Below are 15,707 nucleotides of genomic sequence, written 5' to 3'. Positions count from 1 at the left end.
GATAGTGAAGTTAAAGATTTACCAGCCTTTAGCCGTCTCTAACCATTATTTGCCAAGTTTTGCCTGCATTAGCCAAGGTTTAGCCATGTCTAGTCAGCATTGGCTGGCAATGGCCATTATTTCGGGAACTTTAGCACACAGTAGGAGATATTATTCACTACCAGACAGTGAAATTGTGCAAGTAGAGCAGTTGTTCAATGCGGTCAAGATGTTTATGGTACCCCGTTCTAGAAAGAGGGGGGGGGTTACGTTGGTGAGCCCGGAGAAGACGTCGTTTGTAAAATTCCCGCCAGAGAAAATGAACAGAGTATGACCTGCATTTTATTTATCATGCAGCGCAGTTCGTAGCGCCAGGCGTTCTCTTGAAAGCTTTTTTACTTGTACGGGCAGTGCGTTTGGTCGAATTGGTATTCTTCGACAAATACCGTCAATGCAAACCTGCAAAACGAAAGTTGGTTAATCTCTTGTTTTCTGCCACAATGTACGGACCTGTAAAACTACTTGCACAACCAACCAAGTTTCCTTTATTGTTAGAAACGAGACCTTGTGTCTGTACTCCGCTTTCGCCTGCGCAGCAAAGTGTGAACGCCGTCTTGGAAACTCTGCAGTCTATGCCTAAAATAGCAGAAACAGTTCTTTGCCGCGACTAAGGCACACACCAAAGGCAAAGCACATACGATATAGCACGAACGTTACTTCTAAGTTAACTATGTGGAGTGTAGGCCCGTGAATACATTGCTTTATGTGTGCCTTATAAGCGGGCAATGCGTCCTTGAGCTGCAAAAGTTCTCCAAGAAGTACCTCTGACATGAGTACACGAGTTAACACCAAAACGTTCTCTGTAACTAATATAATTTATCTGACAGACCTAGAGGCAATACATCGTTTCGGAGAAGTGCTTCAATTACGTATGCTAATGTGCGTGATTTTCCGGATTGAATAGCGAACTATGAAATGCTTTGTGTTTTTTTTGAACTTCCGTACACCATTTGGTAATATAACCTTGTTGTGTGATCCATTTGGTCCAGTGTGTGCATGAATAGCTGAAAAGGTATCGGCCACACAGGTAGCCTCGAGTGCAAGGCCAAAGCTGGTACTCTGCACATTTTACTCTCCGGTGCTTCGGAGACCTCTCGAAATTCATAATGGTCCTGGCACAATAACGTAGGTAGCGAATAACCGCTCCTCAGGGATTACCATAACTATGGTCAAGTATCAGGCACGAAGAGCCTTTCGACTGAAATCGAAATAAGGCAGGAACTTATCTTACTGCTGTTATGGATTAGTGGAAGGGATATGCCATGGGTATTTAGGCCTATGGCACATGAGCATGCCCAGGAAGAGTTTATTTACAGAATACTGCAGGCCCAAAAAGGGGCCAAAGCAGGGGGCGAATGTACAAAGAAATGCATTTAAGCAACGCGAAACGCGTGCAAACGTTAGAAAATATCAATAATACATAATGAGCAAAAAAAAAAAACACTACTAAGTATAAAACAAAACAAACATGAAAAGAAGGAAGGCGCAAACCGTACAATTATTCAGAAGGAACAATGCGAATTGTGAACACCAAAAGTAGCCAAAAACCAAAAGTAGACACCAAAATATAGTCAAACGTAAAATGTTCACATATTTCAAGTTAAAGCCACATTAATAAGAGCGCGTGATATGCAGATACTCACATACATGTGAAAAAAAAACCCTTTCCAGAAGTTGTTGAAATAGTTTATTAGACTTTGGATCAGGGAACACGAGATAACCAATTAATGAATGTATAAATATAGCACATGAATGACTGTAGGGTCAAATGATTACATGTTCTAAAAGACCGGCGTTAGAAAGACGTGAAAAAGGTAGGTTGTTCCTATTTGTTATGGTGCGTGGAAAGAAGGAATATTTGAAAAGATTAGTTCTTGTACGATAAGGTGTTAAAGAGTCAGCGTGACGATGCCGGGTTCTACGAGCTGTAAGTGGTTTTAAATAATGACTAGGGTTTATAGCTAAAAGATTATTTTTGAGCGAAACATAAGTGATATGCAGATACTCACATACATGTGAAAAAAAAACCCTTTCCAGAAGTTGTTGAAATAGTTTATTAGACTTTGGATCAGGGAACACGAGATAACCAATTAATGAATGTATAAATATAGAACATGAATGACTGTAGGGTCAAATGATTACATGTTCTAAAAGACCGGCGTTAGAAAGGCGTGAAAAAGGTAGGTTGTTCCAATTTGTTATGGTGCGTCGAAAGAAGGAATATTTGAAAAGATTAGTTCTTGTACGATAAGGTGTTAAAGAGTCAGCGTGACGATGCCGGGTTCTACGAGCTGTAAGTGGTTTTAAATAATGACTAGGGTTTATAGCTAAAAGATTATTTTTGAGCGAAAACATAAATTTTAGTCTCTGTATTTTTCTACGTAACTGGAGTGGTTGAATGCTATGCTGCGTCATCAAACTAGAGGGTGAATCACTATTACGATATTTAGAAAAGATGAATCTCACAGCTTTACGCTGAATCATTTCGAGAGTATCAATGTTAGTTTTGGTGTATGGATACCAGACAAGTATAAGCCGTTAATCTAGTACTAGCAGGTGTATGTTTTAGCTTATGTCGAGAAAGCAAAGTTTTTTGAATGAAGAGTTGCATATGTAGAGTTGCAATGAAGAGTTGCATATGTTAGAGGTGTTATGAACATGGGATTTACTCGCATTGCTCGAGTGAAGTGCCGTGTACTTTGCGCTTCACTTCAACACACTAAACGAGTAATACATCTCGCTGGAGACTAATTTCTCTATTTAGACCCTCAACGTGAAAACCCTATCTGCCTGATAATAATTTCTGGGGTTTCACGTCCTAAATCCTCGATATGATTATGAGAGACGCCGTGGGGGAGGGCTCCGGAAATTTCGACCATCTGGGGTTCTTTAACGTGCACCCAAATCTAAGTACACGGGCCTCAAGCATTTTCGCCTCCATCGAAAAATGCACCCGCCGTGGCCTGGGTTCGATCCCGCGTAACCTTATCGGCCTATTTCGATCTTTGGACATCACTGATCGATTTCCTTTAAATTGGTTTGCCCTAATGAAAGTGAGGAATGACGAAGGCAAAAGTCATTCTAGGGTGGCTTGAGGCAGTTTCATTGCCATACTTAGAATGACAGCAGCATAAGCACAAGCATTGTCTTTATATTGTCATGTACTTTGACTAATCAATGTAATTAAAAGCAGCACTAATTAGTACAGACTTGCGTCATGTTTCAGCCATCAACACATGTCACTGCAATGCATGCTTTTTAGTAGTGGCATTTGTATTTTTAATGAAAAGCTAGTATAGAGCTAACCGTAAATTAGGTACGACTCATACAAATGAATATATATTTGATTTTGAAGTTGCTGATTTATATTCTAATAACATTGTTTACTATACCAGAAAGCTTGTATTGAAGCAGTTGCTGAGATTGGCGACATTTCTGTTGTTTTATTGTTTGTCAGTTCACTTCATTTTATATTGTTAAACGCATACAACCGCAGAATACAGAAGCTTTGCAGTTAAATTTGCCGTGATGCGTTGGTATGTAAGCTAATATACTTTGCAGCATATTGCCACGTGCATTTATTTCTTTATTTTAATGTATTCGGGTATTCCCCCCGAAAATATTCACCGACGATTTCGATACTGCCTAATGTTGGGCCAACGCCAACTGTGTTTGAAGTTTTGGCTTTCCGCAGTCGTATCAATGTAACATTCGTTACATATTGCCATTGAAACTGCCAGCGCTCGAGTGCCACGCGATCGCTCTATCGCTTACGCTGACGCCAACGGCGACGCCACTCAATGCAGGAACAGGCGCCTAAGAGCTGCGCTCTAAAGGCCCGACCACACGTACGCGTTGCAGCGCGTCAACGCGTGACTTTTTGACGACGTGCCGAGCCCTCTCCCTATGGGGAGAAAGGATGCGCGGCTACGCGAAGCTGCGCGCCCTCTCTCCCCATAGGGAGAGGGCGCGGCGCCGCGTCAAAATGTCACGCGTTGACGCGCTGCAACGCGTACGTGGGGTCGGGCCTTAAAACGCCAGGTCTGCGCGGAACGCGCAGCACAGTCCCATCGTAAGCTGGAAGAGCAGCTTTTCTAGAACCCTGAAGTAGAGGGTTTTTGTGGGCGAGGTGGTATAGATTCGTGGCGAGGCTTAGCGCATGGAAAGCAGGAACCAGAGAAGAGGAGGCAGGAAAGGTGCTGTCTGTTCTAAACTCTCTTGGGGCAACTAATGCAATTGCACATAGAAGGTATCCACTTCGACATAAGTCATAATTTTTGTGTTGTAGGGCAGTACCCACTACGACATTATTCTTCTTTCTGCGGATAAGCGAGGTACTCGTACGCATCCGTAAGATATTACGTGCCCTTTGTTGATGCCGCACGTGACTGATGGCGATGAAGAATTGTGGCTGAGCACTTTGCATTGCGGGGGAAGCATTAAACCACATGCTCTTTGTGCAATTAGCATTGTGTGATGACTAGCTGTTATTTTACTCTTCTGCCACGCTATAATACATAGGTAAAAGCGATTCCTTGCCCGACGTGACGCCTGTAGAGGCAAGGGTTGACGCTTGGGCAAGTTGTTATTGATTCATTTCAAAATGTTAACACCGTATAGAAGGATTAGGAAGGAACGAGACCTTTACCTCGATTGTCTCGTCCCTTCCCAATTGTTCTATGCGCTGATGGCATCTTGAAATACAGCCTGTAGAGGGTCTTTTAGCGATGAGTTTCGACCACCAGCGTGGCTCGGTGGTAGAATACTCGACTGCCACGCAGAGGGCCCGGGTTCAAATACTATTCTATCCTCGGTAATTTGTTCTTATTTTATTTTTCATGTCTCTTGGTTGCGCTACCGCTGGCGACGACAACGGCGATGGTGACGCCGCTCAACGCAAGAACGGGTGCCTAAGAGCTGCGCTAAAAACTGTTAGCACCGCTCGGCGCACACCGCGCTGCAGTGTTTCAGAAACTTCGCGATTATTAGATATCAATTTGTTAAGATTACGTGCAGGACGCGAATAGTGAACGTAATGTGAGAGCTTACGTGAGCACCAGCGATAACGCTGGCAGGTTCGTTGGCTGATGTATGAAAGACGACACGCTCAACCGCTGAGTAGATTGTTCGACGTCCGACGACTGTACGCGCTGAAATCGTTGCACTTTGGATGTCATTCTTTTTGTGGGCACAGTTCACCCAAACAGAGAGTTTGGCCTTTACCGGCTACGACTGCTTTGTTCACCGTCATAACGACGTAATAATGTAAGGCTGCAGCGTTCACCTCATACCGCAACTGCAGCGTTCACCTCATAAATCACCAAAGGTGACCGAACAACCGCAAGGTCAGGTGCGATTTTCAAATTTTACAAACAAGAGAGAACTCATGTGTTGATTGCCGCAGCACACATTGGTACTGATGAGGCGACTACCCAGGTATTTAGAAGCTGTCGTTTCCCCATTGGCTCCACACTGACTTTCATTATTAAAGCCAATGGTCTCCACATAGGACTTCAGGATGTGTCAGCTGCGGACATCGACAATCGTGGAGCTTACATTTTTGCGTGCAGTCAGTTCGACTCGTCAGCCAAGTAGAGCCTAAAACATGTGCCTTTCACATTGATTCACCCGTAGGCTTTGCGGTTTTTGTTGTCAGACCGGCTGCGCGGATCATATGGCGAACCTGTATCCGAGATCAGAGAGCTCATTCAGATACATTGACCTCGGAGCCACATAACGTACGTTTATGGTTGCCAATTCAATGCATGGCTATAAGTATTGAGCAGATAACGCTGCACTGAGAGCCCTTGAAGTTCAAAAGCTGACACCAATGTGGCACTCAGATACACACAGAATGCCTAATTTGCTGTCACGAGACATCACGTTCTCTATTTCACAGGTACAAATATTTCAAGACAACTGACTGCGCCGATTGAACTATGCCAAGCGAGTCTCCTAAATGCTCCGTTGACGCAATGCTACTTCGCTTTGTCAACTATGACTAGGAGATAGCCGAACAACAATGTGGTAAATTGCGCATTTCAATGGTTGCGAACACTGTCTTTAATGACTGTACTCTCGAGAGTACACAAAACACATTTCCTGTGCATGATCTAGATATACTGTGCCCAGTGGAACATTCGCGACTGCGGTAGCGGTTATTGACGACACAGGAACGCCATTGTCAGCAGAAATGTAGGCCTCATACACCGTCGCAGTGGAGGGTTACAGACGCAGTCCACACGAACAACAAACCTGAATGAACAACTGTAATGCAGGCACGTTTTATGGTTCCAATGGTGTTAATGGTAGCTGTGACGTGTGATTGCAATTTTTATATTAAGGCGAAAGACTTAGATGCCTCATCAAGCGCGAAATTTGACCGCCGTCCCGCGTCAGCGGTATCAACGTAAGTGATACAAAAAATCCTCATCACGTGATGACGCCACCATATGACACCATCACGACGCCAGCGATCGCAAAAGTCTGTGACGTCACCAAGACATAAAGGTGATGTCACATGGTGACGTTGGGGCGACGTCATCACATTACACCCGTGCTTGGTCAAATGCGGTCCGGTCACGCAGGCAGTGCAAAACAGCGTTGGGGACATAAAGCTTTCAGAGGGTGGCGGGGCAGGATGAACACATCGATTGAGAAAAAAAAAGGTGGCTTTCGTCTTCGAGCCTTCTTACATGGATGCATAAGGGACCCTGTGAGTTTGCAAGTCTGCCACCTATTTGTTCTAGTCCATTCATTCAATGTCAGTGCAGGATGCCAAACCATGCAATTGCGTGGATAACTTACCCATTTCTTATTTCATTCATATATCCCTTTCTCCCTGCGTAGCCATATCCTCAGAGACAATTGAAATTCAAAGATCGACAGATCACATCACAAATATTTATTGAAACACTACTAAAACATTGCAACAGTTGCTCAATAAGTGACATTATATAAAAATACATCAAAATGTTTTTTTCTATAGTACGACCACGATCAACTTACCTTATTGTTGGTCTCACTACATCGCATGTTGTCCGGTGCGATATGAAGCCTGTGTTCCTTCTCTCCGGCAGCAGTGGTCGTGACGCAAACCAGGTAGCACTTTGTGATATTGTAATCGCTGCTGTACATCTACAAACAAAACAAAAAATAAGTACTCCAGTGCAAACATATGCCCTCGCTTCGGCGACAGTAATTCAAAAAGTAACATTTCTGGCACCTGTTTTTCTCGCGCTTAAAGCTTTAAATCAACAGCGCCATATATTGCGAGCGCTGAAGCCTTGTATGTACATCTCTGCTGAAATGCAGCTTACCGGGGCAGACTGTACTGTTGCGGCTTCTTTGTATAGATATCGACAATATCTGTCAGGATCTATTATAGGACTGTGCAATTTCACTTCGAAGATTGGGCTTGAGTTCTGTCGCTGAGCATCCATGAGACATGATGCCTGTTTAGTTCTGAAAGAAAAAAAACAAAGAATGCCACAGTAAAACGATATCACTTTTACAACAGAGTAATTGCTTAAGTATAAGCGTGGTATAGCACTAAAACGGAAACATGTGCCTCTGACAGGCTACGAAGATAAATACGACAAAAACACAGGACCTACGGGGCACGGTAAAGAGGCCCAAGGCCAAAACTTTGAAATCACCATAAGCCTATGCTAAGCACAATTTCTTTCTCCATGCTTGTCAGCGAACTTCATCAGTGGACTCCATACTATATTGAAATTCTTGAAGCAAGGCCTTGATCATCACCATAGTCTTCCTGTTTATGATTACCACAGAGAGAAACTTTCTTTCAAGGAGATGAATTTTTCTCTCGTTTTCAATACCTGCCCCTACAATGAATCAGCTGCTTTGATAACTTCACGTATTTCTCTGACGTCTGTTAACAAAGTTCCCTCTAAACTTTTTTTTTATATAAAACAGAGCTCCTTTTACGAATAAAGCACCAGTGACGCAGATGATTATTCAAAACGATCACTATAGCGACATCTCCTGTACCGCTGTACCGCGATTTGTCAGGACGTCAAAACTCCACATTCCCCCGACCTTATGTCTTGTTTAAATTTATACGTCGTATTTGATTACGTAGCGCACGAAAGGACAGAACCGCGCACATATAAAATGACGCAAGCACAAGCGCTGTAATTTTATTTTTTGCGTCATTTTATGTGTGCGTGATTGTGTCCTTTGTGCGCTCCTTAATCAAATACCATGGCTCACCATCTAGCCCATCAATGCATATTAGGTAAATTTATCGGTCAAACACACGGAAATTTTGCCGTTTACACTCTACCACACTATTACCGAAGTGCCTTGCATTGCGAAGAAATGTGGTGTAAATTATAGTTCCTTCTTTTGAAAATTGTTACAAGATGGTGCCATTGCAGTTCGCGCTATTGTAGGATGTCCCGTTGGGAAATGGCAGAATCGAGACATTCTACGGCATTAAAAGACTGTGCAGTCAAAATGGAATTCATTTTCTTTTGTTTTTTTTACATCAAATAGTGTAAAAAAGCCGCACTCACTTCAGGAACGCAGCAACTTGATCCCGGGTGCACGTAGACATTGAAAGCAGCTTGTATGGTGGGCTCACTGTCATAACGTGATTTCCATCGTCCGGACAACGTAAAGAGCCAGGGCTTTTTGGGATGTAATCAACTGGTGGTCGGCCATCATGTTCCGAACCCAGACTAAAATAGGTAAAAAATATATTCTCTAGCATTACTTTGTATTACCTGTGGCTAATTGACAGCCATTTCTAAAAATTTTTTATGAGATTTTTCTTGGTAAACTGAATATGTTTACTATGAGTTATAGAGCTTTATGTAAAACGCGTTCGTAAGCTACACATCTATAACATGTGCAAGGAGAACTCAACAGCTTTCCTAAATACCTTAGATAGGCATGCCTGTAATAAACATTCGAAGAAGTATTTGTGAGTTTTAGAGTGTTAGTAAATTTTAAGAAAACTACGAGCTACACAACATGGCAATCGAAAATATTTCTTTAAACGGAGAAAAAGCGTTTAAGGCTGAAATGAACTCGTTACTACAATGAAAAAATTTATAAGCGCGACGTATATAGGGTATTTTATATAAACGCAAATAGAATGTTTAAATATTATCGGTGACATAAGCCACGAGCGCGCTTATTGTGTTTATATGCGAATACTAAGCGGGGGTATCTCTGGTTGGGTTTCGTTTAAAATTGTGGATATAACTCACTCTGAAAAACAAACTGAATAATCAAATTTTTACCCAAAATACTAACAAACACCTCTAACGTATTGGACTACTTCATGCATTCTAATGCATAAATAAATCCTGTTGTTTCCAAGGCACGTTCTCTTAGAACGAAACAGGGAACAGTTTTGCATTGAGCGCTGTTAGAAGTGTGTCAAAATGCGTTGTTATTCATCTTAATTATTTAGGAAAATGCGTGTTATGAGTTAAAACCTCAACGTCGCTAGAACAGTTATGCATATTGTCGCACAATTTAGAAATGCATATGGTGAAATCAGTGACCTTTTAAAGAATTTTTCGATAGGAATATATCATCGCAATGTACCGGCTTCAATAAAGGAATCGTGATGCGTCTCCTAATGTAATTAGACTTCAAAAGCTTACAAAGCATGCTGCATCAAGCCATTAGTATTGGTGGTAATTATATTATGGATATTATCTATTACAAATATTTCTTTTAGTGTTTTTGTGCATTTGTAATATTTTGTAAAAGTCTCCGTTTATTTCAAATGTGTATTTCTCTATAGTACTTACTAAGTCTTTTGATAATATTCTCATGATATCAGTTCTCTATTTTTTTGTCTGCTAGGGGCAAATTGGTGTCGGCTGTCGCGTGATATGTTAAATCGTACGTTTCAGGTCTGCTTTATAGTTTTTGAACTTACCGTTACCGTTGCCCCGATAAAAAAAAAAGGTTTGGTTGGTAACAACTTTATTGATGGTCCGGCAGAGCTTTCGCCGACTGGGCTTTAGGTCTCCCACGTGGGGACGTCGAGGCCTTGCCTCACCGCCGCCTCGCGGGCCTGCTGGACAGCCCAAAGTTGGTCGCCGAGGCTGGGGCTGCGCAAGGCAGCGGCCCACCGCGGCGGAAGGGTTCCGGAGTTAGCACCTTCCGGATTTTTGTCACAGTCCCAGAGCATGTGATTTAATGTGGCGACCTCAGTGTGGCAGACCTTGCATATATTTGTCGGATATGTACTCGGGTAGAGCCTGTTACACTGCGCGGGGTTGGGGTACGTGTACGTCTGCAGTTGTCTGAGGGCCGCCGCCTGCGTCCTGTTCAGCTTGTCGCTGGGCGGAGGAAAGGTTCGGCGGGCCAGGCAGAAGGCCTTGGTAATTTCATTATAGCTGGTCAAGCGGTCTTTGGTGTTGCCCCATAGACGACGGTCGCCGGTGCGGTTTGTGAGCTCGCGCGCCTTGGCGTGTGCCGTCTCGTTTAGGTTGCGTTGAGTCTCTGATACCTCTCCCATGTGAGCCGGAAACCAGATGAGCCTGGTTTGACATTCTACCGCTCGATGGACTTGGCTATTGCGTAGGATTCGGGCCGCTCGTCGCGAGATCCATCCTTTGGCGAAGTTTCTGATTGCTTGTCTCGAGTCGCAGATGACCGTCGTGCACGTCGGATCCGTGAGTGCGAGCGCCACCGCCACTTCCTCCGCTTCTTGTGCGTGCTCGCACAGTATACTTGCCGATATTCTCGTTTGGCCTTTCCAATCGACGACCGCGACCGCGAATCGTGAGCGTTCTGCGTATTCAGCGGCGTCAACGAACCGCGCCCCCATTTCGTCTCCGTAAGTGTGGAGGAGAACTCTGGCCCTGGCCACTCTTCTGCCTTGGTTGTGCTCCGGGTGAACGTTTCGTGGAATTGGGTCAACCCTTAGCGTTTGCCTGATCGTGTCTGGAACGGCGGCTTTCTGGCCTTGTTGTGTGTGGTAACGAATGCCGAGACTTTCCATGATCTGGCGTCCCGCTCTCGTGCTCGATAGTCTTTCTAGTTGTGAAGTGCGCTGCGCCTCGGCGATTTCGCTGAGCGTGTTGTGAAGCCCAAGTTGAAGCAACAGGTGCGTGCTGGTAGACTCGGGTAGCCCCAGAGCTATCTTGTACACCCTGCGGATGAGGACGTCGATCTTGGCTTCTTCTGCCTTGTACCAGTTGTGGAATGCCGCGACGTACGCAATGTGGCACATGACGAAAGAGTGTATAAGTCGTATGAGACCTTCTTCTCTCATTCTGCTTCTTCTGCTAGTAACCCTCTTGAGGAGTCTCATGGCGTTAGTCGTCTTGTGCTTTAGCTTAGCAATCGTTTCGCCGTTGACGCCGTTGGCCTCAATTATCATGCCAAGGACCCTTATGCTCTTTACTATCGGGATGGTTGCTCCGGTGCTCGTGTGCAGCCTGATCTCTTCATATTCTTGCCTAATTGTCGCCGCCCTCCCAGCGCCCCCGAGTGGTCTACCCCTTTGCGTGGGGTGGTAGAGTAGGAGTTCAGACTTTTTCGGGGAGCATCGTAGCCCTGTTCCCACGAGATGGTTCTCTATAGTGTCGATTGCTAGTTGTAGCGCCGTTTCGATGTGGCCGTCGCTGCCTTGGTGCACCCAGATGGTAATATCGTCAGCGTATATTGTGTGCCGGACGTCTTCCAGTTTTTGCAGTTTTTCCGCGAGCCCGATCATGACCAGGTTAAAGAGCGTGGGTGAGATGACCGATCCTTGCGGGGTGCCGGTGCTTCCCAACGTCTGCTCTGCTAGCTCGTGGTCTCCCGCCACTAGAACGGCTCGTCTGTCCGTCAAGAAATCTCTAACGTAGTTGTACGCGCGTAAACCGAGGTTTAGCCGTGATACCTGGTGTAATACCGCCGAGTGCGCGATCTTATCGAACGCGCTCTCGAGGTCGAGGCCAAGAATTGCTCTGGTCCCCCTCGTCTTGCCATCGAGCACGTGGTGTTTCAGCTGTATCATTGCGTCTTGTGTGGATAGCTGTGGGCGGAATCCTATGATCGACGGTGGATATGCCTCTTTCTGCTCTAGATGGGCTTGCCAGCGGTTAAGCAGAGCGTGCTCCATGGTCTTGCCGACACACGACGTTAGTGATATGGGGCGAAGGTTGTCGAGCCTCGGCGCTTTACCCGGTTTTGGGATAAGGATCATTCTCGCAGTTTTCCACTGTTGCGGGAGGCTACCGCGCTGCCAGCAGTCGTTGATGTATTCCGTCAACTGTTCCACGGATCGGTCGTCGAGATTCTTCAGGGCGCGATTTGACACCCGGTCGGGGCCCGGCGCCGATCTGCTGTTGAGATTGTGCAGTGCCGTCCTGATCTCTTCTACGCTAAAGTCCTTATCCAATTCCTCGTTCGCGTCACCCTCATACGGGCGGTGTTGCACGGACGAAGTGTGCGGCACGTACTTCGCCCGTAAACGCGCTGCCACCGCATTTTTACCATGCTTGTCGAGCTCCTTATGTAAGAGACGTGCAAGACAGTCCCTCTGGTGGGACTTAGTCTTCGTTTCGTCCAGCAGGTACTTGAGCAGGTTCCACGCTTTCCCGTTGTGTAGCTGCCCGTCCACTGCATTACATAACTCGTCCCATTGCTGGCGGGTGAGCGTGCGGCAGTGTTCCTCGATGTTGCGGTTGATCTCCGCTATTTTCTTTCTGAGTCTCCGATTGAATCTCTGTCCCTTCCATCTGGCCAGGATTGAGTTCTTCGCCTCGATGAGATGCGCCAGGCGGCTGTCCATCCTGTCTGTTTCGACCTCAGTTTCGATTGTCTTGGTTGACGCTTTTGTGTCCGCGACCAGTGAGCGGGTCCATGCTTCGATGTCCGTGATCTTATCTTCTGTAGGCACTTGTTGCCCTCGTTTCTTTCTAAAATCTTCCCAGTCGGTCCAATCAAATTTGCGTTTACTGCCCTGCGCTTTGTCCGGCGTCGGGACATATATTTCTATTATCATGTGGTCACTCCCAAGGTCGGCGGACGTGTTTTTCCACGTGATGGCTGCCACCCCGGCATTTCTGACGAACGTCAGGTCCGGAGTCGTGTCCCTGGTGGTGGAGTTGCCTATTCTAGTCGGGTGCGCTGGATCCGTAATTAACGTGAAGTCTAGTTCCTGCGCGTCTTGCCCGAGTTGTCTTCCCTTGGCCGTGCTGTATCCGTAACCCCACGCCGTGTCTGCCGCATTGAAATCACCTCCTGCAATAAGCGTCCGGGACCCGGCAATCTTGAGCGTCTTCTGAAGCAACGCCCGAAATCGTTGGCGCTGTTTCGACGGGCTGCTATAGACATTCAGTAGGAATATGCTTTCTTTCCTCCGCTTAGTCGGCACTAATTCGATGAGAGCGTGTTCCATCTGGACGCCGCTTAGTTCGTGGTCAACGAATGTGAGACGCTTCCTTACGAGCGTACATAGACCCCTTCCCTCAATTTTGCTGCTGTGCGCTTTGTAGCCTGTTAAAGTAACCGCGTTTGTAAGCGTTTCTTGTAGTAATATTACGTCTGGTTTTCGTGTTGAATGCCTGATGTGTTGCTGTAGAACTGCCTTTTTGCCGGCGAAGCCGCGGCAATTCCACTGCCATAATACTATCCCTTGATTAGCGTTGGCCATGATGCGGGTTTAAGGTACCCGGCTGCCCTTGATGGGAGCTCGGTCCCGCATCGCTGCTCGCCGTAACGTTTCCGTGTTGCGTAAATACGGGGTGATTCATTGTCATCTGCATGTTTCCCTCGAGGTTAGTGGTCCTGTTTGCGAGCCCGAGGACTGTTGCGTGTAGTGTCTCAATGGTGCTTTGCATGGTGCGTAGCATTTTCTTGATGTCTATAATTTCCACTTGTACCTGGCTCTCGGAGCCTCCCGCGTAGGCTTCTGGTTGCATCGCCCGTTTTTTCGGAGCCGGTGCGCCCGCGTCTGGAATGCTCGCCGGCACCGGGTGTTTTTCGTTAGGTTTGCTCTGTTCCGGCGCGGCGCGCTCGCGTCTGAGTTCTCGCACCTCTTGCATTAGCTTTTGGAGTAAATCGCGCATTACCGCGTTCTCTTTTCTGAGCTCCTCCACAATACCGGTATTGGTCGCTTGATTTTGCTCTGGAACTGTAGGTGCTTTACCGACCCCCTCTCGCGCAGTGCCCCGGACCTTGTCAGCCCAGCTCACCTTGTCTACGGGAGCCGGCGTCGTGGATCTGGATCTTGTCGGAGCGCGGCTGCGCCTTGTCCTGCTACAAGACCGGGACCGGCTACGGGATCGCGACTTGGATCTGGGTTTGGTCATCTCGGTGGGCGGGAGGTCTTGCTGCGTCAGTTGGTTATTTGCAGATTGATGCTCCCATCGTCGTCTGCGAATCACGTACGGAGTCTTGTACCTTGCTTTGCAGTCCTTGTCGGCGGTCATGTGGGCGCCGCCGCACAGGTCACACTTGGGCGAGCATTGGTGTTCTTGGTTTGGGTTGCGGAGACCGCAGCCACGGCAGATCCGGTTGGCAGGATTTGGGCAAACGTCCATACGGTGGCCGAGGCGGCCGCATTGGTAACAGATGTCGATTTGCTTGCGATATAAAGTGCAAGGGATGAGTGTTGCACCGTACCTGACGAGCTTGGGCACCTTGAGTCCGTCGAACGCGATGACTACCGTGGACGTATTGCCTATGCGTTTGGCGGCCAGTGCCAGTGGGTTTCTCGGGTTTACGATGTTCTCGTCCAGCGCTCGGGGTCCGTCCTCAATGGGAATGCCTCGAATCACTCCCTTTGTTGTATTATCGGGTGCAGTTTCGTACACATTCACTTCGTGCAGTTTCCCTTGGATGTAAATCTGCCGCATTCTGGCGTAGCGGTCCGCGTTCGCTCGTTTCGGAGTGCTGACGACGACGATGTTCTGGTGCAAGTTCGGACAGACCGTGTCTTCCGCGCTTTCTTCACCCGTCATACTGGCAGCCGCGAAGATGGCGGCGGTGACTGCCGGGGCGCCGACCTTGACGATGTCGAGGCCACCCTGTGGTCGCACCACAATCTTGATATCCTCTTTCGGTAGTCTGGGCATGCGTCCCGCCTTGATAACCTTTCCTTTGACATTCTTAGGTTTCGTACCTTGCCGGCCTGAACCGAGCATGTCCGTTCTTGCGTCGATGTCGTGCGGCAAGTCCTGCGCGCGGTGCCGGGTTCTCGAACGCCGCGTTCCAGCGGTCTTCCATCCGGCGTCTTCGGTAAGTTCTTCGGCGGAAATATCTTCCCCCATCACTTGCACATTCATTCTTAAGTCACGTTCATCGGCTTGTGCCGCTTCGTTGGAAAGAGTCCGCATACGTGGCACCGCGTCCATCGGCGGCACGCAGCTGTTGCGCCGGCTAGGCCTAGCGGTAGGCGTTCACGCCTAGACCCAGAGTGGCTGCGGCTGGGTCGCAGCACAGAGAGTTCAATAACTCCGCGAAAAATGATGGCCCACCTAAAAATCAGGTATCTGTCGATTCCTCTCGACTTCACAGGTCCGTTAGTGAAAGATTTCCGGTGAAGCACGGTTGAAATCGCTGCGAAATCATTTGTTGAAGCCGGAGCCGATGAAGCACGTCCGCTTACTTCGGCGATCAGCTTGAGTATCCAAAAAAAAAGGGAAATATGTATTTTTTTTGCACTGCATCTGAGCAAATGTATG

General features: G+C 46.9%; 1 protein-coding gene across 1 annotated transcript; it reads right to left on the bottom strand.

The window, feature by feature from the left end:
- Window positions 1-13,661: 13,661 nt before the first annotated feature.
- LOC125759455 (uncharacterized) lies at window positions 13,662-15,377 on the bottom strand. The gene has a single exon (XM_049418260.1). The coding sequence runs from the start codon at window positions 15,375-15,377 to the stop codon at window positions 13,662-13,664; it is 1,716 nt and encodes a 571-aa protein (XP_049274217.1).
- Window positions 15,378-15,707: the final 330 nt, after the last annotated feature.

This window comes from Rhipicephalus sanguineus, chromosome 8 (genome assembly GCF_013339695.2).
Source record: "Rhipicephalus sanguineus isolate Rsan-2018 chromosome 8, BIME_Rsan_1.4, whole genome shotgun sequence".
NCBI classification, from domain to species: Eukaryota; Metazoa; Arthropoda; class Arachnida; order Ixodida; family Ixodidae; genus Rhipicephalus; species Rhipicephalus sanguineus.
This window is presented reverse-complemented; position numbering and strand designations above follow the sequence as displayed.

Coding starts and splice junctions, on each gene's coding strand:
- LOC125759455 (XM_049418260.1), bottom strand. CDS start 15,377: ATGGACGCGGTGCCACGTATGCGGACTCTTTCCAACGAAGCGGCACAA.